This window comes from Panthera pardus, unplaced genomic scaffold, assembly GCF_024362965.1.
Source record: "Panthera pardus isolate Hobbes unplaced genomic scaffold, ASM2436296v1 HiC_scaffold_27, whole genome shotgun sequence".
Lineage (NCBI taxonomy): Eukaryota > Metazoa > Chordata > Mammalia > Carnivora > Felidae > Panthera > Panthera pardus.
The window spans coordinates 10,189,415-10,212,604 of NW_026526843.1; the positions used below are offsets into that span (position 1 = coordinate 10,189,415).

General features: G+C 43.9%; 1 protein-coding gene and 1 pseudogene across 5 annotated transcripts in view; one reads left to right on the forward strand and one right to left on the reverse strand.

Annotated features, from left to right (window-relative positions):
- MCF2 (MCF.2 cell line derived transforming sequence) overlaps window positions 1-22,962 on the reverse strand; it is an 81,873-nt gene extending 58,911 nt beyond the window's left edge. For 4 of the 5 annotated variants that reach the window (XM_053891663.1, XM_053891662.1, XM_019421533.2 and 1 more), the window contains exons 1-3: window positions 22,898-22,962; window positions 17,378-17,492; window positions 15,798-15,888 (exon numbers count right to left, since the gene is read on the reverse strand). In XM_053891663.1, coding sequence (XP_053747638.1) covers window positions 15,798-15,888; window positions 17,378-17,492; window positions 22,898-22,922 — 231 coding nt within the window. In that variant the 5' untranslated portion in view covers window positions 22,923-22,962. Of the gene's footprint in view, window positions 1-11,718; window positions 12,095-15,797; window positions 15,889-17,377; window positions 17,493-22,897 lie in introns of those variants that run through there. The other variant, XM_019421528.2, reaches the window with a different exon arrangement.
- Window positions 19,963-21,279, forward strand: LOC109250417 (40S ribosomal protein S26-like; annotated as a pseudogene).
- Window positions 22,963-23,190: the final 228 nt, after the last annotated feature.

Sequence of the window (23,190 nt, forward strand, 5' to 3'; positions counted from 1 at the left end):
CATTTTAAAGTTAGTCATTTGTATTTGAATTGCATTTATTCCCTGTGAAACAGAATTAGAACGCAGGTTCCTAGGATAACCCCAAAAGTCAAAGGGAGCTTAAACATTATATACATGCACTAAGCAATGGAAGAAACCTGTGTTATGGAATCATATTTTTATTTTCATCCAAGCAACATTCACGGAGTCTCTTCTACATGTCCATTCCATGTACCTAAGCGAACGACTGTCGCGCACTGTTAGCAGTCGGTGTCCCCAAATTAGTAAGATGTAGTCCCTACCCAGTTTGCAAGAAAATCAGTCTAATAGTGCAGTTCATTAGTAATCGTTAACTCTATAGCACAAGTTGATAAGTGAAACAAAGGAAGAAGAATAATCCACAACAGACGGTCAAAACGGTCTGTTTGAAGCCTAAGAAAAGGAATTACTTCGATCAGAATGCCATTCTGGTGCACCAATGTTTCCCCCGTTTCCAGAATACGGACATGTAGGTGGTCAAGAAATAGTTGCTGAAAGAAAGACAAGGAGGGTGGGCGCCTGGGTGGCTCAGTCAGTTGAGCATCTGACTCTTGATTTTCGCTCAGGTCATGATCTCACAGTTCACGGGATCGAGCCCCGCATCAGGGTGTTCGGTGACAGCATAGAGCCTGCTTGGGATTCTCTCCTTCCCTCTCTGCCCCTTACCCACTTGTGCTCTATCTTAAAATAAATAAACATTTTTTAAAAAGATAAGGAGGGGACTATGGAAAATTAGTGAGAGACAGAACAGTATGGCCCAACGTTAATAATGAACTACCATATATCAAATGCTTACTCTATGCCAAGTATTTTGCCAACATTATCATAGTTCCTCTTCATAATAATCGTGTGAGGTAGTTAAGCTAGCGTCTTTTACAAATAAAGCAAGCGGGGGCGCCTGGGTGGCTCAGTTGGTTGAGCGTCCAACTTCAGCTCAGGTCATGATCTCACGGTTGGTGAGTTCAATCCCCACATTGGGCTCTGTGCAGAGCCTGCTTCAGATTCTCTGTCTCCGTCTCTCTTTTTCCCTCCCCTGCTCGCTCTTTCTCAAAAATAAATAAACATTAAAAAAAAAAAAAAAAGAAAGAAACTGAGGCTCAGAGAGTTTAACTTGCCCTGGCTGGTGAAGTCTTAATCTATGCCTGCATCAGTGCTCTTTTTTTTTTTTAATGTTTATTTTTGAGAGAGAGAGAGAGAGAGAGAGAGGCAAAGAGAGAGGGAGACAGAGAATCTGAAGTGGGCTCCTCACTGACAGAGGCACAGCCCAATATGGGGCTCCAACTCCCCAACCGCGAGATCATGACCTGAGCCGAAGTCGGACGCTTAACCCACTGAGCCACCCGGGTGCCCCGTAAGTCGGGGCTGTTAATCACTGTACGCTTCCCTATCTCTTCGAGACGTCCCGGTCAGGAAAGCTAGAGGAAAATGATGCTCGAGAGTGTAGCAACGGGAGATGGTGCTAGAAAGACAGGTAGATGCCAGATCAGGAAAGACCTTGGCTTTTTCGTGGAGGCAAGGGGAGGCTCTAAGAGGTTTTAGGCAGCGGAGCAACACGATCAGCATTTTAGAGGGATCACTTCAGCTTTAGGAAAGGACTAGATTTGGACAAGAGTGGAGGCAGACAGACGAGCTAGGAGGTGGGTATTAACAAAAAGAGGAACTTTCACTCAGGTTTAAGACCTAGACTCTTGGGAAATACACATTTGAAAATGGGGATATTTTGGGGCGCCTGGGTGGCTCAGTCGGTTAAGCGTCCGACTTCGGCTCAGGTCACGATCTCGCGGTCCGTGAGTTCGAGCCCCGCGTCGGGCTCTGGGCTGATGGCTCAGAGCCTGGAGCCTGCTTCCGATTCTGTGTCTCCCTCTCTCTCTGCCCCTCCCCCGTTCATGCTCTGTCTCTCTCTGTCTCAAAAATAATAAAATAAACATTAAAAAAATTAAAAAAAAAAAAAAGAAAATGGGGATATTTTAAATTCAGTTTGAGGGGTGGCTGGCTAGCTTAGTCGGTGGAGCGTGAGACACCTGACGTCAGGGTTGTGAGTTTGAGCCCCACGCTGGGTGTAGAGGTTACTTAAAAATAAAATCCGTAAATACAACTTGAGACGGTGATAAAGCATCAACAGTTAAGTGGCCATGAGAACCAGAGCAAGGGAAGAGGACCGAGTGGGAGACTCACAAATAAGTGAAAGAAAAGAGGTCAAAATGAAATCAATAAATTAATCAATGATCATAAACAGACACAAATCGGGCTGGCTGTCCAACTCCGAACTCCCCCAGGTGGCCGTGCCTCTGCTACCCTCTCCCTTCAGGAGAGACTTCTTCCCCTCTCTCAGGTACTAAGTGGTTATGTCCCCCAAAGTTTGTGCTGAAACCCAGCCCTCAATGTGAGGCTGGTAGGAGGAGAGGCCTTTGGGAGGTGCCTGGGTGATGAGAACGGAGCCATCATAAGGGGACTAGTGCCCTCATCAAAGAGACCCCAGAGAGACCCCTCACCCCTCCTGGAGCCTGCTTCAGATTCTGTGTCTCCCTCTCTCTGCCACCCTCCCCCGCTCCCACCGTGTCTCTCTCAAAAATAAAGATTTTAAAAAAAGAACTGTGATCTTCCTACATGACCTTGCCCTCCTAACACACAGCGATTAGTAGTGGGATGAAGTCCTGCCCTGGGATTTTTCACACCAGTGTGGAGGGAAGAACACTTTGAGGGTGCAATTCCAGAGCTGCTGGTCGCCGTGAACCTGCTGGAGAAAACTTACTTCAAAGCACGCAGCTAACATGCGTATAGAACTAGAAGCAGAGACAGAGTCCCAACGATGCTATATACCACACCCTCTATGATGTACATAGTGTGTATTTTATGTTCAACATGGTACGTACTTCCTATAGTTATCGTAAGAATTAAATTAAATAATGAACACAGAGGAACTTTGTTAAGCCCTAAAAAAAAGAAGATAGGCTTTAATTTTTACCTTGCATTCTTAGATCTAAAGACAAGTAGGCTTAGGTAGAAAACTTCCAGGATATTGATAAAGTCTTGCTTTTTTTTTTTTAATTTGTTTAAATTCAAGTTAGTTAACATACATTGTCGTATTGGGTTAAGTTTTTTTATTGACTTAGGGAGAGAGAGAGAGAGAGCGTGCGTGTGCAGGGGAGGGGCAGAGAGAATCCCAATTCTCCCTCGATGCAGGGCTCGATCCCACGACCTTGGGATTCCAACCTGAACGGAAATCAAGAGTTGGATGCTTAACCGCCTGAGCCACCCAGGGGCTCTGATAAAGGCTTGCTTAAAGGGGAGACTCTGACAGAGCCTTGGGAAAACTCTGGACCTATTTTTAAATTTTTTTTTGATGTTCATTATTTTTGAGAGAGAGAGAGAGACACACACACACAGAGCGCGAGCGGGCCAAGGGCAGAGAGGGAGACACAGACTCCAAAGCAGGCTCCAGGCTCCGAGCTGTCAGCACAGAGCCTGACGCGGGGCTTGAACTCACAGACCGAGAGATCATGACCTGAGCTGAAGTTAGTTGCTTAACCAACCAAGTCACCCAGGTGCCCCTCTGGGCCTATTTTTAGATAGAAAGCATAGATTCTACTTCGATGCCATTTGCTTTAGGAGTTAAGCCTCTCCTTCTTCTTCACACGGGTAAGTTCCCAAAACCATTATACTTTCCTGCCTTGACCCAGCTGCCTTTCCACTTTTTTTTTTCTTTCAAATGGAACTGAAAGCACCCGACCTCTGTCAACACTTATGGCAAAATGTGTTTTGTTCTTTCATGGACCCTAGGTTGATCTGGTCTCATCATCTTTTCCTCTCGGACTTTCCTTAACACCATAGTCTCTGGTATCACATAGGAAATCTCTAGGTGGCCCTAAGCCTGACCAACTTAAAGCCTGGCAACTCTCTGCCTGGGGTAAAGGCCCCGGTCTCTAGCCTGCCACGCCAGGGAGAGCAAGGTTGTCCCAGCACCTAGGTCCAAGGTCCATCACACGGCAGGGAACAAAGGAGAGAGGAGAGAAAAAGCAGAATCATGGTCTATAGAATCCACAGGGAAGCGAATTCAGGCAGGGTTTGGGGGTGCTCCGCTGCTTAAAAGTCAGGGATGTTATGTAGCTATTATTTTTAGTATATGTGCTGCCGAAGCGAGCACAGTAGCTATTATTTTTAACATTTTAACCATCTCATTTAACTGTCTCGTTTACTTATTTATTTCTTCTATTTATTTATTTAAGTGATCTCTTACACCCAACGCGGGCCTTGAACTCACGACCCCGAGATCAAGAGTCGCACGCTCTTCTGACTGAGCCAGCCAGGCGCCCCCGTTTACGGAATCAGTCATTGCCTATATTTGACAAAGTGGTTTGCCCCAAACATGGACACCTGGAAAAAAAAATCCTTCTAAAGAGAATTCTACATTCTAATCATATCATGCTTAAGGAAAACTTCCTGATTATTCGGCCATACGTTGCCCTTCCTTAATTCTTTCAAAATGTTTAGGGATTCACTTGTGGCCAAAAGCCCACAAAAAGTAGCATTTTTAAAGAAAAATTTTATCAAGGATGAAAACTTCAGTTATTGCCTGCATACTTGCATTTACAGTGTTTTTCATGATGGGATAGGCAGAGAATCTTTATTTCGCGACCACACAGATCGTCCTGGAACACACGGGCTCCGTTAAACTAATAGCTACTCTCAAATTTAAAAGCCACTTAGAGGAATAAATCCATCTGACTGGTCGGTTATTTATTTATTTTTTTTAGAAAATGAAATCACACAGTTCAGACCACGTATACGGTTTGTATCCCTCCCACCCATTGAATCCCCTGTGCCAATCGGATAGACTGGAGTTTTTGATCCCGGTCCCATTTACTTTCCCAACCTAAAAAGGTGCTTGCCATATTTGTCTAGTTACAGCAAATCCATAGCCTCGCATGAGTGACTCCGTTTCATAACTCTCTCGAGCAAACACTTACATACGTGCAGCACAAAGAATTCAGAAAATGAGATTGTACAGCCTTGTAGGGTAACAGACGGTAGCTACCCTTGCCCCGAGCACAGTAGAACTTATAGAAGGATCCAATCACTGTGTTGCACACCTGAAACTAACATAACACTGTGCGTCAACTATATTCGAACACAAACATTTTTAAACTTTTTCTAAAAGTTTATTTACTTATTTTGAGAGGAGGGGGAGGGGCAGAGAGAGAAGGAGAGAGAGGATCCCAAGCAGGCTCCCCGCTGTCAGCATAGAGGCCAATGCAAGGGCTCGAACTCACACGCCATGAGATCATGCCCTGAACCAAAACCAAGAGTCAGACACTTAACCGACTGAGCCACCCAGGCGCCCCAAAACTTTTTTTTTTAATTTTTTTTTTTTAACGTTTATTTATTTTTGAGACAGAAAGAGACAGAGCATGAACGGGGGAGGGGCAGAGAGAGAGGGAGACACAGAACTGGAAGCAGGCTCCAGGCTCTGAGCCATCAGCCCAGAGCCCGACGCGGGGCTCGAACTCACGGTCCGTGAGATCGTGACCTGAGCTGAAGTCGGACGCTCAACCGACTGAGCCACCCAGGCGCCCCGCCCCAAAACTTTTTAAAATACACACACACACACACACACACACACACACACACACACACACACACATTTATGTATGTTTGGGACCTCTGAAGGCCTTATGGTAAGGGAAAGGAGACTGACTAGCTGGCCATGGGTGAGAATGTCGCTTTTTACTGAAAGCCTTTTACAAGAATCACGATCGCCATGAGCATAATTACGATATTGTGCTGAGTGCATACATTAGATTCTATTTTTATCCTTATTTCACAACTGGAGAACTTGCCTGTGGTAGGCTGAATAATCACTCCCCAAAGATGCCCACATCTTAAGCCCTGGAACTTGTAAATATATTACCTTATAAAGCAAAAGGGACTTTATAAACATGAGGAAGTTAAGGGTCTTGAGATGGGGAGATAATCCTGGACTCTTGCAGTGGGAACAATGTAATCACAAAGATCCTTACTAGATGAAGAGGGAGGCAGGAGAGTCAGAGAAGATGTGACATGAGAAGCCCAGGGCAGGGACGCAGGGCCGAGAGCCAAGGAAGGTGGGCGGTTCTAGAACCTGGAAAAGCCAAGGAAGTGGATTCTCCTCCAGTTTCCAGAAGGAACGCTGCCCTACGAACACCTTTCTTTTAGCCCAGTGAGACTCATTTTGGACTTCTGATCCCAGAACTGTTAACAGAATACATTTGTGTTGTTTCGAGCTGCTAAGTTTGTGGTAAGTTGTTACAGCAGCAAAAGGGAAGTAATACACTGAGGTTGTGGGAGGTTAGCAATTTTCCAAAAACTTCTAGCTTGTAAGTGGCCGAATGAAAACCCAGATTCACCTGGGGCACCTGGGTGGCTCAGTGGGTTAAGCGTCTGACTTCGGCTCAGGTCACGATCTCACGGTCCGTGGGTTCGAGCCCCGCGTCGGGCTCTGTGCTGACAGCTCAGAGCCTGGAGCCTGCTTCGGATTCTGTGTCCCCCTCTCTCTCTGCCCCTTCCCTGTTCACACTCTGTCTCTCTCTGTCTCTCAAAAATAAACAAACATTAGAAATTTAAAAAAATTAAAAAAAAAAAAACCCACATTCCCCTGACTCTTAAACAGGCTATGATTGAAAAATAAAAAGAGTATTTTCATTTCAGCTTTCCTTCCTCTGGAGAAATTCCTAATGGATAGAAAAAGGAGCAACAGGAGGAATTTGGGGAAGCGTGGCAACGATGGTACAAGGATCGGGTTCAAGGTCAAGAGTCTAAACCTGAAACCCAAAACAAAGGTGACCAATGTGAATGCCTACCACGTGTTAGGGGAAGAATGGAAACACGTGAAGTAGGCAGGGCTTCATCAAAACACAGCCTGAAGGAGGTGGAAAATGGCAACTCACACTCTTCCCAGATGGTGAGTAGTCACCGGAAATGGTGGGGATTATGGTGAACTGGAGAGCATGGGGGGGGGGGGCACCACTAGTCAGTTTCAGCTAAATGTCAGGTGGAAAGGTGGGCTTTGCCAAATCTTCAATTTCTCAAAAGAAGCCAGAAATCCAGAGTTGTGTGAAACATCAGGATTTTTAAAGATGGGAAACAAGTTCAAAGTTTGTTGAAACACTGTATGACCTAAACAGAACACATCTTTGGACTACCAGTTTGTGACCTGTGACCTAAAGCTTCATGTCATCTGAACATGGGTAGGTATCAATATATGCTCCTCTCTCTGTGATCGCTGGCTAGGAGAATCTCGACGGGACAGAGCACTCGAGAAATTTTAACCAGAAAGGCCATATGGATTTAAGATCAGGTTGCAGATGTTTGACTATGAGCATACACATAGGGAGAGAGAGTGCTTTTTCTCTATACAGTATGCACACATTTGCCTAAAAGTTTCAAGATAATCCATTTTAAAACTATTGTTTAGGGGCGCCTGGGTGGCTCAGTCGGTTAAGCAGTCGACTTCGGCTCAGGTCATGATCTCGCGGTCCGTGAGTTCAAGCCCCGCATTGGGCTCTGTGCTGACAGCTCGGAGCCTGGAGCCTGTTTCAGATTCTGTGTCTCCCTCTCTCTGACCCTCCCCTGTTCACGCTCTGTCTCTCCGTCTCAAAAATAAATAAAACGTTAAAAAAAATTAAAAACAAAAACTATTGTTTATTTTTTGTTTATTTTATTTTCAGACAGAGAGCGAGCACGCACAAGCGGGGGAGGGGCAGAGAGCGAGAGAATCCCAAGGAGGCTGCACACTGTCAGTGCAGAGCCCGACTGTGGGGCTCAAACTCAGAAACCACAAGATCACAACCGGAGCTCAAATCAAGAGTCGGATGTTTCACTGAGCCCCCCCCCAGGCGCCCCAAAACTAGTGTTTAAATGAACAAACAGCATATCACCTATCATAACTAGTATCAGACGCACATATCTTACAGCAAAGATAACCCAAGACCATTGAGCTTTTCCATTTCTGTTTGGGGATACTACATTTCTAAATTCTTTGGTATGCTGCTTTAAGAATCCCTAATCTTTATGGTTATATAAACATGAAAAAGCACAATTTCTATTTTCTCCACAAACCCCAGATTGTAAAACTATAAATCGTGTTTGAGAGCCTGTCAAAAGAGCAAAGGGATGTGACCAAAGGTCAGCCTTATTTTATTTTGTTTTTATTTTTATTAAAAAAAAAAAAAGCCAGCATGGGAGAGGAAACAGCATTGCTTTTAGCTTCTTGCGGGTTTTTTTTTTTTTTTTTTTTTTGGAGTTTCAACATGTGACTGCTTAAAGGCACCTCCGTAGAATGAACATGCCAACAATTCTCCAGTCACTATACGCGACACGCCCCCCCTCCCCCCCCTCCCCGCCCCCGCAGCAGATCTCTCTGGTTCTTCCGGTTAATGGGCACAGAATTAGCTCGCTCTCTCTCTCACCTTTCCTTCCTAGAGAAGATCTACTCCCTTCTCCTCACGCCTACCCTCAAATTCCACAGCTACATAGCCTTATAGCAGTAAGGACAGCAAGAACAACAAAAGGCATACACTTGGACGCATCATCTCACTCCTAAAGTCTGGAAATTAACCTCGCCTAAATCCTTTGTGTAGTACCAAAGAGAGGCAATTCATACACCCTGTATACACTTGTCTGTGATTCTGTAGTTATTTCTTTTAAAATGTTCAGGGGCGCCCGGGGGGCTCAGTCGGTTAAGTATCTGATTCTTGATTGTGGCTCAGGTCATGAACTCACGGTTTGTGGGCTCGAGCCCCGTGTAGGGCTCCACGATGACAGTGCAGAGCCTGCTTGGGATTCTCTCTCTCTCTCTCTCTCTCTCTCTCTCCTCTCTCCTCTCTCCTCTCTCTCTCTTCTCTCTGCCCCTACCCCCCTGGTGCTTGCTCTCTTTCTCCCTCTCTTAAATAAACTTGGGAAAAAAAATGTTTAAAGTGCGTTATACATCGCAGAAGTTTGGTTACATTACGATAAAACAACTTCTATTCCCACAGACTTTCTCCGTTTTTTAATCTCTAAGGCAAAGCAACGCAGTAACACTAAGACGAAACCTTTGGCTGAAAGCCTATTACAGATGTGCGAGGCTTGGTACACACATTACCTAGTGAACCCCCATAACACTGCGGTCGAGTAGCTTTTACGGCCTTTTTCGGATGCACAAACCGAAGCACAGAGCAGTGCAGTAACTTGTCCAGGGTTCAGCCAGTGAGCAGGGGCACCCAGGCCTACCTGAATCCTCAGGGAGAGCTCTTTCTAAGACACAGAACACTTTTCAGTGTTACACAGGCTGAATGCACACTGACACTTGCTGCCTGGCGTTCAGGAATCACTTGACCCGAACATCTAACAGAATGGGACAAATATTAATGGTCAAAAGAAACTGGGGGAAAGAATCTGGCATCATGGAGCCCATTGAACAGAGACTGCTCTAATCCAATAGCCTAACAGAATAGAATGCTCAGGCGTGGCCATGTGATTGACCTTGACACGGTCCGAACTACCTCTTCAGAATACACCGAGGACAATTTCATGACTTCAGGTACAGAGCAGAATTTCCAGCGTCGTGAACGAATTCCACACTGTTCTCCCAGACCGCGCCCTTACAGAGTACAGAAAGTAGGAGTGACTCTGCAGACCTCCAAGTAACTTGCCACATGACCTCAGGGGCAGAAGAGTCGTGGGCAACGGTCCTTCCTTGACATCTGTCCTTCTCGTCACTTATCTGTTATCATGCCCTCCCTCCCACTTGGCCACAGTCATTGCAATTTCCACCAAGTAACCCATTCAATCTTCTCTCTGGACTTTAAATCCACTGTCCCATCCTCTCAGGTGCTACTTATATCACAGTCTCCGAAATCAGCCCAACTCCAGAGATCCTGCAAGGTCAAACCGCTGTGTCACCGGTGAGTTTCACATTTTTTGCCCTGGTCAAGCCAACCCATGTAAACAGAACAAATGCGACTTCCACTAGAGTTCTGGGCTTCCGACTTAATCCAATAAATTGCATTTCAAGACATTGATCCCTAGGGGCCACTTGAAAGAATTCATTTAAGAGAAGAATGGAGGAGAGAAACAAAGAAAGGTAATAGAAACCTACATTCTTGCTTAAGGTCCAAACCAATATTCATTTCCTTCATGAAGCCATCCACCTGGAAGTTCTTTGGTAAGAGTTAGTTATGAACATGTCCTCCCTTCGCGAAATAGATTGAGAGCTCTTTCAGTGCAACAGTCACGCCATAGTTACCTTGGCGAAACCTATATTGTGTGTAACGCAGTAGTCTATTGGCCTACTACTAGGTATATGTATTCAATGAGTGCGCGTGTCCTGAATTCACTTGTGTGTCTATTAACGTAGGTGCGTATACACGAAACTAAATTTGTCGCCGACAAAATATCTGTGTACATAAAGGAATCGGGAACTTTCCGGAAGCTTAAGCCAGTTACTTTTGATAACAAAAGTACCGATGCCAGCTGCCCCCAATGCCACGAAGCACGTACAAAGGCATTTCTTGCACACTACAAATTGTCGGGTCTGAAACTATTTATTCCCAAAGTACAAAATCATGTGTAGAGCTAAAGATACACAATTTTGTCGAAATAGAAAGATTCATAACCTAAACTATAGTTTAAACTACATCATTCTGTGCCAAGACCTTGAGTAGAAAATAAAGCATTTACTCACCCATTGAAGTTAACACTCCTTCAACCACAATAAAACTCTTACTGGTTTAGTTTCCTTATCTTACTTTTGATTCCAGATGTCATTTTTTTTTTTTCCTAAGGCTGATTTTTACTTTCTCATGTTTGTGTGTGTTGTCTTGATTTTTTTCAACGAGCAAGGATTGTATTTTAAATCCTAACATCGATAACATTAACTTTTCAAAGAAAAAGAGTGACATTTAAAACCTTGTTGATGACCAGATATTAAATTAGTGTTATTTCACACACCCCCAAAATACATCTAAACGTCACTTAAGAAATTTGCTGGGAATTTAGTACACAAGTGAACCAATGAAGGGAAAAATTTACTTAGAAAAGTGTTTGAAACCTATTGAATGGAGAGATTTCTAAATTCTAGTCTATAATAAAAATCAAGTCACTTCTTTCCCTTAAAAAAAAAAAGTTGTCAACAGGCTAGAATTCTGCATCTTTAAAGTTTGAATTTGGAAGACAATTGCAATCAGAAAGATTTCAAGTCATCAGACTTTTAAAATTTTTCACTGGAACAGTAAGTAACACCCAGGAAGGGCTGCCTTTTCAAACGCTGATGAAGTCAGCTCCAGACCTGTCCATGATATCACACTCTACTTGACCATGGTGAAAGGATGCATCCTTTTGTTAGATATTATCTTAACTCGCGATTTAAAGCTACTCTGCCAACCGATTCAAAACTGCTCACATGGCCTTCGACAAATAACACGCCTGACGATGTTTCCTCATAAACTTGATCACATTTAGATTTTGAAATTGCATTCAACCTCCTTGACTCCTTTATGTTTCCCTATGTCAAGATCACAGTGATCGCATCAATGCAATTCATGCAAACACAAGTCTCCATTCTCTCTCCATCTGTCCTTTAAAAGCCTCATTCGGCAGCAGTTTGTGCTATAGCACCATGCCGCAGCATCCCTGCACTTGAACTTGGGAATATAGGCTTTCCAGGACCGCAGGCAGAGCCCTTACCGCATTCCTTCTGAACCTCATCTTGCCTCTCGGGGGAGTTGCCTCTGCCATCTCGACTATACACAATAACACTCTTCTCTTCCAGTTGTCAGTGCAACACAGATGAAATATGAGCTGCTTCTTGGGTAGTATTTAAAAACGGCAGCCAAAAATCTCTATCAAACAAAGCTACCGTAGCTGCTTCCATTACCAGCGTGGCAGCACAGCAAAAACACCCACTCTTCCTGATTAGTCAGCTGACGAGCCTTCCCGGCTGCTCATTGTAATTCAGAGTTGACACATTCCCCCAATTACTTAGCCAGATTGAACCTCATGGATTAGCTCCTGCCGGACCGCTGAAGATGAGGCATGTCCTGAGAGTGGAGAAAGGGGGAAAAAAAAAATGACTCTCTCCTAGGGGCTTGATGGGACTGGCTTTCTCCTCTATGCAGTTTGATTTTTAAGGTGGAATGCTGAGAATCTCTGTGAAGGTAGTATTAACGGATACCCTTATTCTTGTCCTACCCTGATCCGTAACTGAAAATTCACTCCAGGTTTGTTGTTGTTGTTATGGTTAAATGCTATTCTGAGTTTAAGCCTTGTGACAGGTTACCGGTTGGTGGAATGTTGTCTTGATGATAATCTAGAAAGAACACACAAACTTTCTAATAATGGATAGGCTTCTCTCCCAGACTGACATTTCCCCCAATTGTACAAACTGAAAATAATCTTGTTTCCCATCATTAAAAAGTATAACCTGACTGCAGTTTATTTTGGAATTTACAAATTAAGGTCTTCAAATTGAGTTGTGTAATTATTTCATAGATGTTTAAGGTAACATACCAAAGACAGTTACACCTTATCTTTTCAGTGGCAATTTTCGCCAGAAATCCTTTTTGCTGAATCCAACTTTTGCTCTCGAAATTAGCTTGTATTCAGTATTTATCTTTAATGCAAACAGTGCCCAATGGCTACTAATGGTTGGGATGTAATTAACGTGCTGGGTTTTTAAAAAATGTTTACTTATTTATTTTTGACAGGGACACTTGGGTGCCTCAGTGCGACTTTGGCTCAAGTCACGATCTCACAGTTCGTGAGTTCGAGCCCCGCATCAGGCTCTGTGCTGACAGCTCAGAGCCCGGAGCCTGCTTCAGATTCTGTGTCTCCCTCTCTCTCTGTCCCTCCCCCACTCACGCTCTATCTGTGTGTCTCTCTCTCTCTCAAAAATAAACATTAAAAAAAATATTTTTGAGAGAGAGAGAGAGAGAGGGAGGGAGGGAGGGGCAGAGACAGGGAGACACAAAATCCCAAGCAGGCTCTGTGCTGTCAGTGCAGACCCTGACGTGGGGCTCGATCTCACAAATCATGAGATCACAACCTGAGCCTAAATCAAGAGCTGGAAGCTTAACCGACTGAGCCACCCAAGCACCCCTGTAATGAATGTGCTCTTGAGTATGGGTGTAGAAACTATACCACAAGCAGAAACATTTAACCTGTTAAAAAGAAACAACACCTAAAGTAATCTATAGCTGGTTATACGCTTCATCACCTGGGCTCCCAATCTTGCCCAGCGCCATCACTTTGGCAGTAAAGAGAATGAAGGAACCCTGCGTGCCAAGGTCTGTGCTGAACAGGGTTCACACTTCCCCACTGAAAGATCGTCCCTAGAAAAGCAGAAAGGGGAGCTACACCTCCCAAGAAACAAGTCATTTCTGCTCCGTTGACTTGCAACCAACAGCATGAAGACCAAATCTGATATTTCTCTTTTAGAAAAAAAAAACAAAAAACAAAAAACAACCCTCTGTTCCAAGTGGCCTATTTGATTAATAAAAATAAAACCTTAAAAAAACTGATGCTATGTGCCAAACGGTCACTCAACGAAAATTAATTTAATCAAGCAGATTGTTTTGGCCAAAAGAAAAAAGCTGGGCTGGGTAATAAAAAGTGTTTTATTGTAACAAGTGCTATATTAAGTAGAAAAGAATTGTAAACTGAAATCTCGTCAACAAGCGCAAGGACAGATCCTAAAAGGCCAGAGCAAGGTCAACAGCTCTGACTTGACTTTGCCCCATTGACACGGCTCAATAGTATACACCAGGCAGATTTATGCTCTCCGAAGGAATTTTACCTTTCAAAAAAAACCCAAAAAACAAAAAACACTTAAGGGGCACCTGGGTGGCTCTGTCGGTTAAGTGTCCGACTTCGGCTCATGTCATGATCTCACAGTTCATGGGTTCAAGCCCGGAGTGGGGCTCTGTGCTGTCAGCTCGGAGCCTGGAACCTACTTCGGATTCTGTGTCTCCTTCTGTCTCTGCCCCTCCCCCCCCGTCACGCTGTCTCTCTGTCTCTCAAAAATACACATTAAAAAAATTTAACATTTTTTTTTTTTTTGGTCTATCCACAAGTCATCTGGAAAATGATAGAAAGCAGCAGGTGGAAAGTGCAACAACTGAAGTTCATGACAATTCAATTCTTGCTCCGCCTCTTTTAGTTACTTAGATATTTGACCTTGGATTTCACACAAAACCTTTCCTGAGTGTGTATATCGACGTAATTCCCTCAGCTATGAGACAATTATAATGATACCTGCCTGCAGTACTTAGGAAACAGAATGACCATTACTTAATAAATGTGAACACTTGAAAAAGCAAAAATATATTACATGAAGTCAAGGCTTTGCTATTTTATTTCAGTCACATGTATGAATTTGGTATTCTTCTCTCCATTGCTTATAGTTAAACACTTCTGTTAAAGAAACAAACAAAAAAAAACCCACTTGGCTGATTGGCTCAAGATGAAGAATCATTCAAGCTGGGTATGAACAGAATCTCATGCATTTTACCATGTGAGTGCCGGTAGATTTCTTACGCTCTTTGGCTAGGCTAGCGCAGGAAAAGGTACGCCGGTCAAGAAGTCCAACAACTTAGATCTCTGGCTTGCCTTCGCCACTAAATCAACTTCCTCCGGTGAGAGTGGCCTCCCATGTCAGTGGGGAGACGAAGATTTCTGATGATGGATGATGCTGGACTCTCAAAGAAAAGAATGTATTGGGGGCGCCTGGGGGGCTCAGTCGGCTGGAGCATCCGACTCCGGCTCAGGTCACGATGTCGCGGTTCGTGGGATCCAGCCCCGTGTTGGGCTCTGTGCTCCGAGCGTGGAGCCTGCTTGGGATTCTGGGTCTCCCTCTGTCTCTGCCCCTCCCCCACTCATGCTCGGTCTCTCAATAATAAACATTAAATACACACACACACACACACACACACATTGATTCCCAGCTACTCTGGTCTGATAGAGGAAGTTAACCGCATGGTACTTCTACAGACAGCCCCAATCTTGCCAGCTAGGTAGTCTACGGGTCCCACACTGCCCTCCTCTTCTATGAAGAAGGGTCTGACAATGCCACCGCATCCACGTGAGCCTAGTAATGTGAAAGATCACCCAGGCTGTGAGCAGGACTGCAGCTCTCATGTTTTTCTCTTAGGGAAACTGTTTTCTCCATCCGGGTCTTGGGAAGCTAGGGGCTAGAATCCAACAGGGGAGCTAAGTTCTATTACTGTTGAGTCACTGCCCTACTCTATCCCAGGGGAGGAAATGTCTTGAAAGACACACATCAAAATGTTAAAAAGTGGGAGCACCTGGGGGGCTCAGCAGGTTAAGGATCTGACTCTTGAATATCGGCTCAGGCTGTGATCTCAAGGTGGTGAGCTCAAGCCCCGAGTCGGGCTCGCCGTTGTCAGCACAGAGCCCACTTCAGATCTTCTGTCCCCTTCTCTCTCTGCCCCTCTCCCGCTCGTGCTCGCTCTCAAAAATGAATAAAACATTAAAAAAAAAAAAGTATCTGCAGAATGCATTGGTACTTACTGAGGTTTTTTTTTAAATTTTTTAATGTTTATTTATTTTTGAGAGAGAGAGAGAGACAGAGACAGAGTGCAAGCGGCGGAGGGGCAGAGAAAGAAGGAGACACAGAATCCGAAGCAGGCTCCAGGCTCCGAGCTGTCAGCACAGAGCCCAACGTGGGGCTCGAACTCACAAACTGTGAGATCACGACCTGAGCCAAAGTCGGACGCTCAACCGAGCCAACCAGGCGCCCCAGTACTTACTGAGATTTTCTGAAGAGAAATTTTGAGAGAAGACCATGTATCCAATCTTCGATCAAGAATAATGGTAAACCGGGAGTCAGATCCATTTTGCCTGCAAGATAAGAAGAAATCATGTTTTGCTTAGTAACTACCCAAATTTGCTAGGTATGTCCTTAATTCTGACTGTTTCATTTACATTTGCTGTCTCAGCCAAAGATAAATTTATTTGGATTGGGAAAGCTATCACAAAGCGCTACATGGGAAAACCAGTTTAATTCCGTGTTCCACCACTCAATATTGAAAATTTCTTTTTCGGCACTAAAGTCATTCTTTTTTTTTTTTTTAGGTTTATTTTGAAAGAGAGAGAGAACGTACTATCAAGCACAGAGCCCAGTGCAAGGCTCAATCCCACAAACCGTGAGATTATGACCTGAGCCAAAATCAAGAGTCAGATGCTTAATCGACTAAGCCACCCAGGTGCCCCTAATGTCATTCTTTTAAATAGTCAAGGGATAGCATAATGCAAATAGGCCACTAGGATAAATTTGGCATAGTGCAATCCTGGGTGTGGGAAAACTTTATAGACAGCTGTCCTTCATTACACAGATTTAACTTTTCATGGCAATCCATCAAGAGCCCATGATCCATCCATCCATCCATCCATTCACTCACTCAGAAAAACACTGTTAAATACAGGTTTCTATCCTGTCTGTGCCTTTAGAGGAGGAAGTTTAACGAATGTTTTATTTGCCCTAAAAAGACCACTTTTAGGCTTTAAGGGGTGCACTATAAATTTAGTTTTCTGTGATTTTGACTTTTCGTTCATGAGACTCTTCATATTTTTACCATTGTAGACTTGTGCCCTCTTAGTCTTCAGGGTTAATAAGTGGAAAATGTTTCCTTTAAAAATCTGTTTTTGGGGGAAAGTGGGTGACGGGCATGGAGGAGGGCACCTGTTGGGACGAGCACTGGGTGTTGTATGGAAACCAACTTGACAATAAATTTCACATTTAAATAAACAAACAAACAAAATCTGTTTTGGGGGCACCTGGGTGGCTCAGTCGGTTAAGTGTCCGACTCGACTTCAGCTCGGGTCATAATCTCACAGTTCATGAGTTCAAGCCCCGCATCCAACTCTGTGCTGACAGCACTGAACCTGCTTGGGATTCTCTCTCTCTTTCTCTCAAAGTACATAAATAAACTTTTAAAAAAATAAATAAAAATTTGTTTTCAACCTAAATACAATCTTTCAGGAAGCTTTGGAAACTTACCCTCACTCTTGGCTAGGAAGATTTCCTTTTAGACAAATCGAAGGCTTTAAGTTTGATCATCGTTTTCAACGTATGCTTTTCTTCACGAGGACAATTATTTCTAGACTCCCAATTTTGTTTTCCTAGATCCTCGGTACAATTTTTTTTTTTACCAATTTAGGTGGCTGTCCGCTTCCCCTTACACGTTTTCTTTCTTATCTCCTCTGAAGGTGAGTCTTATAATCCACTTACAATAATAATTACAGCCACACTACAAAGGCATTTTCCTGTTACATTCAAATGGGTACCTGATTCATAACAAACTGAAAAAAATGTAACGAGACGCCATACCTTGCAATAGATGTCAAGTAAGTCAACGCTTTCGCTATCACTTCTTCCGGTATACATCTGAAATTACAATTTTCTGGAAAAGTAATGATCCAAGCATTATCCTTTCCCCGGCCACCTAAAACAGTATGAAAAAAAAAAAAAAAAATCAGCCGAATTAACAATTCATGTGACAACAATACAAGGGAGAGGATTCGAAAGGGGCGGTTAGAAGACAGTTTGGGGCCAATGTAACTTATATAAGGATGATGGTCTCCGCATAAATCAAAATGGCAACACGCTCCAAAGTTTAAGAAGCAGCCAAGTAGTTCTACATGAAAACAATGCAAGAAAGAAGAGGGAGCAAGAGAGAAGGCAAAAGGAGTGATTAGAGTCCGAAGAAATTTTCATAGAATGCATGTAATAAATGTAGTTGAAACCACAGCTGAGCCCTCATATTGGACAGCCAAGAGTATTGGGGAATAACTGTTTCCATACCAATGCTAAGGGCCTAAATCCCAACTGGTGACTGACAGCCTGACAGGAAATGGAAACCTTGATAGAGTCAACCACTTACAGCTATGGTGAGCCTGAAAGAACACAGGATGTAAACTACAGGAAATAAGCAATGTTCAAATGGATTTGTGGAAGAAACAACATAAGCAGTAACGGCGACAATGGTATAGAACTCTTACTGATGAATGCAAAGAAACAGCAAAGACCATAAATTCTTTGTGAGTTAAAATTCAGTGCGCACCCTACCCCAGAGCCCTCCCCATAGCTCGGAAACTATGGAACATTCAGAATGAAAGCCATCTAAGTGCAGGGATGAGCCTTACACATGTTTAAGGTCCTACTCTACAGCCTGCCCAACAGCTGGGCACAGAGTAGGTGCTCAATAAATACTTAGTGCTAAATGGAAGTTGAAGGATTCTTTTAGGAGGAAAGTTATAGGGTGGCCTTCGAAGTTAGCTTGCTAATGGAAATTTTTTGAGAAGTTTAGTTGTAATTCTTATTTGGCTGAATTCAAGTGAATAAAGATATCAGGATATAAAAAAAATTCAACGCGCAATAAAAATATGACAAGGGCAAGGCTCCTGGCTGGCCCAGTTGGAAGAGCATGCGATTCTTGACCTCAGGGTTGTGAGTTCAACCCTCACGTTGGGTGTAGAGATTACTTAAAAAAATAAATAAACTTTTAAAAAACTATGATGATGGCAAAGGAGAGAAAATGGAGTAAAAATACTTAATGCAAAAGAGCAAAAATGGAGCGAAAAAAAACCAAAGAACTAATGGGACGAGTAGAAAACGAATAGTAAAATAGTAGATTTAAACCCAGCTATATGAATAATCACATTAAATGAAACTAATCTTGACATCCCAGTTCAAAGTTAGAGATGATCAAGTTGGATTAAAAAAAAAATCAAGACCCAATTATACACTACCTACAAGAAACACACTTTATTTTTAATTTAATTTCTTTTTTTTGGAGTTTACTTATTTATTTTGAGAGAGAGAGAGAGAGAAAGCAGGGGAGAGACAGAGAGAATTCCAAGCCGGCTCCACGCTGTCAGCACAGAGCCTGAGTCAGGGCTCAATCTCACAGTTCGTGAGATCATGACCTAAACTGAAATCAAGAGTCAGATGCTTAACCGACTGAACCACCCAGGTGCCCCTCAAATGATTTTCTTAATATCTAGTAATATTCCTGACTCCGAAATCTATTTTGTCTAAAATTAGATGGCTTTATTGGGTCCCTCACACTCAGCGTGGAGCCCGCTTGGGATTCTCTCTCTCTCCCTGTCTCTGCTCTTCCTCCTTTCTTTTGTGCACACTCTTTCAAAATAAACAAACAGACTTTAAAAAGAAAAGAAAATCATTTGATGATCAAACAGTGGTAAATTCATCAAAAGAACATAATAATCCTAAATGCATATGTACCTGATAACAGAGCTTCAAAATACATAAAACAAAAACTAATACAGCTACAAGGAGAAACCGACAAATCCACAACTTGAGCCAAAAAATTTCACCACCCCTCTCTCAACAACTGACAGAACAACTAGACAGGAAATTTGCAAGGATACAGTATACTTAAACAACAATCTTTTTTTTTTTTTTAATGCTTATTTATTTTTGATAGAGCGTGTGAGCAGGGAAGGGGCAGAGAGAGAGGGAGAGAGAGAGGATCCAAAACCAGCCCTGCGCTGACAGCAGCGAGCCCTATGTGGGGCTCGAACTCCTAAACCGTGAGATCACGGCCTGAGCCAAAGTCGGCTGTTTAACTGACTGAGCCATCTAGGCTCCCCCCTCCATGTTTATTTTTGAGAAAGAGAGACAGAGACAGAGACAGAGACAGAGAGAGATCATGACCTGAGCTGAAATCAAGAGTCAGACGCTTAACCAACTGAGCCACACAGATGCCCCAGAATATTATTCAGTCTTTAAAAAGGGAGGAAATTCTGACATATACTGACATATACAACTTGGATGGACCTTGAGGCTATCATGCCAAGTGAAAGAAGCCAGCCACAAAAAAGACAAATCCTGTATGATTCCACTTATATGAGGAACCTAGAGTAGTCAAATACCCAGAGACAGAAAGCAAAATGGTGGTAGCCAGGGGCCGGGGGGAGAAGGGGACAGGGAGTTATTTTTTAGTGGGTACAGAGGTTCGGTTTTCCAAGATCAAGAGTTCTGGTGATGGACTGCAGGGATGGCTGCACAACGACGTGAACATACTTAATGCCACCAAACTATACATTTAAAAACGGTTAATGGGGCGCCCGGGTAGCTTAGTCGGTTAAGCGTCCGACGTCAGCTCAGGTCATGATATCGCGGTTCGTGAGTTCAAGCCCCACATTGGTCTCTCTGTTGTCAGCACGGAGTCTGCTTCGGATCCTCTCTATCCGTCTCTCTCTCGGCCCCTCCCTGCTCATGCACGCTCTCTCTCTCTCTCTCTCAAAAAATACATATTTAATAAAAAAGGGTTAAGATGGCGCTCTCGGGTCCTCACTTCCAAGATAACCAAGAAGAGAAGGAATAAGGGTCATGACACAAAGGGCCACGGCCACATGCAGCCTATTTGCTGTAGCAACTGCACTCATTGCATGCCCAAGGACAAGGCCATTAAGAAGTTCGTTATTCCGGGGGCACCTGGGTGGCTCAGTCAGTTGAGCTTCCGAATTCGGCTCAGGTCACGATCTCACGGTCTGTGAGTTCGAGCCCCGTGTTGTCGGGCTCTGTACCGACAGCTCAGAGCCTGGAGCCTGTTTCAGATTCTGTGTCTCCCCTCTCTCTCTGACCCTCCCCTGTTCATGCTCTGTCTCAAAAATAAATAAACATTAAAAAAAAATAAATAAGTTTGTTATTCGGGGTGGGGGGTTGAGGGGGTCCTGGATGGCTCAGTCAGAAGAGCAGGTGACTCTTATCTCGGGGTGATGAGTTTGAGCCCCACGTGGGGTGTAGAGAATAGTTAAATAAAACTTAAAAAAAAAAAGTTAATTATTCAAGAGGTACCTGGCTGGCTCACTCAGTAGAACATGTGACTCTTGATTTCAGAGTCATGAGTTCAAGCCCCATATCGGACTCCATGCTGGGCATGAAGCCTACTTTTAAGAAAATGAATACAATCTTAAAAAAAGGAAGAAGAAGAAGAATTTTGGTATTCAGACCACAGTAGAGGCTACTGCCATCAGGGACATTTCCCAAGGTAGTGTCTTCAATGCCTATGTGCTTCCCAAGCCATGTATGAGACTACATTACTACGCAAGGTAGTCCGGAATCGCTCTCGTGAAGCCCCGAAGGACCGAACACCCCCACCCCGATCTAGACCCGTGGGTGCTGCCCCACGACCTCGACCAAAACCCATGTCAGGAGCTAAGACCTTGAGGACCGAAGAAAAACTGTTCTCTGGAAAAAGATAAAATGGGAGATTATACTTTCTTTGAATGTTTCTTTCTTTTGAGAGAGGGAGCGAGAGAGAGCACGAGAAGGGTAGAGAGAGGGAAAGAATCCCAAGCAGGCTCCATGCCGTCAGCACAGAGCCCGACACGGGGCTCGACCTCACAAACTGTGAGATTATGGTATCAGTGGAAACCAAGAGTCACATGCTTAACCCACTGAGCCAGCCAGGCGCCCCAAATGGAGATTATACTTTTTAAAAAATGGTTAAGGGGGCGCCTGGGTGGCTCGGTCGGTTAAGCGTCCGACTTCGGCTCAGGTCATGATCTCACGGTCCGTGAGTTCGAGCCCCGCGTCGGGCTCTGTGCTGACAGCTCAGAGCCTGGAGCCTGTTTTGGATACTGTGTCTCTCTCTCTGCTCCTCCCCTGTTCATGCTCTGTCTCTCTCTGTTTCAAAAATAAATAAACGTTAAAAAAAAAAAATTTAAAAAAAATGGTTAAGGTGGTCAATTTTACGTTATGAGTATTTTATCACAATTTTTCAAAACTACGTACAAATGCATATGCATACACCAAGGCATAGAACATATATGTGAAAAGTAAAACTTTCTCGTAAATGGAACTCTAAAAAAAATAACTTAGTACAAGCTGCTTAATTAGGGTCACTTGATGGCATTTGTAAGAAACATTTAAATAATCAGAGGGGTGCCTGGGTGGCTCCGTCGGTTAAGCGTCCGACTCTGGCTCAGGTCATGATCTCACGGCTCGGTTCGTGAGTTCGAGCCCCGCGTCAGGCTCTGGGCTGACAGCTCAGAGCCTGGAACCTGCTTCAATTCTGTGTCTCCCTCTCTCTGCTCCTCTCCCACTCGCAGTCTGTCTCTCTCTCTCTAAAATAAGTAAACATTAAAAATTTTTTTTTAAATAATCAGAGCTATGGCAGAAGAGAAAATCTCCAGGAAGTCACCTCAGTTACCACCCTCTCTCTCAGAATTCTGCTTGCACCTATCACAGATTTCCAAAGGCGTGTCTGAAAGGCAAACGTACGAGGGTAGCAAGATTGTTTTCGTCACGAATCGAAACACACTTAAAACCTCTATTCTGTAAACGTCTATTTGTTTAGCAACCATGTGCATAATGCATAAACGTTCATTAAAATAGTGCCTCTCAGCAAGCAACTCTCGATCTCAGGGTCATGTTGAGCCCCACGTCGTGTGCAGAGATTACTTAAATACATAAAAAGTTAAAAAAAAACAAAAAAACAAACAGTGCTTCCCAAACTCCGCGTGCACCTATGTGTGCGGCTACTTATATAATAAACGGGTGACCACACTCGTTTTGCTAAGAAATTCGTTCATTTGGGGCGCCTAGGTGGCTCACCCGGTTGGGCATCCAACTGTTGATTTTGGCACAGGTCACGATCTCACAGTTCGTGGGTTCGGGCCCCACGCTGGGCTCTGCACTGACAACGAGGAGCCTGCTTGGGATTCTCTCTCTGCCCCTCCCCCGCTCGCTCTCGGTCTCTCAAAATAAATGAATTAATTAAAAAAAAAAACTACACGCGTTAGAGAGTGAGGAAATACATAATTTACAAAAAGAAATTCATACACTGTTCTAGTCTAAACATACGAAAAGTCTGCTTACCGGACAAGAAGGCGATATCTTGCATTAAGAAATGACTGATGTCCTTCACATGGAGCAGCAGCTGGGTTTCTATGACAAACGAGAAAGGGAGAGAGATGACACGCGTGTTGGAGCTCGGCCGGAAGCATCCGCACGATTTCTCATCATGCCGAAAAGAACCCCGGGGGTCCCGCACACACACCGCTGCCCTTCCCCCTCTACTCCTCTGGGCTACACCGCAAGGAAATCGCACTCTTGAAAATATCGCTGGGGAAGCGGGACCAGTGTCCCGGTTCTCAGAGTCTATACCTAGG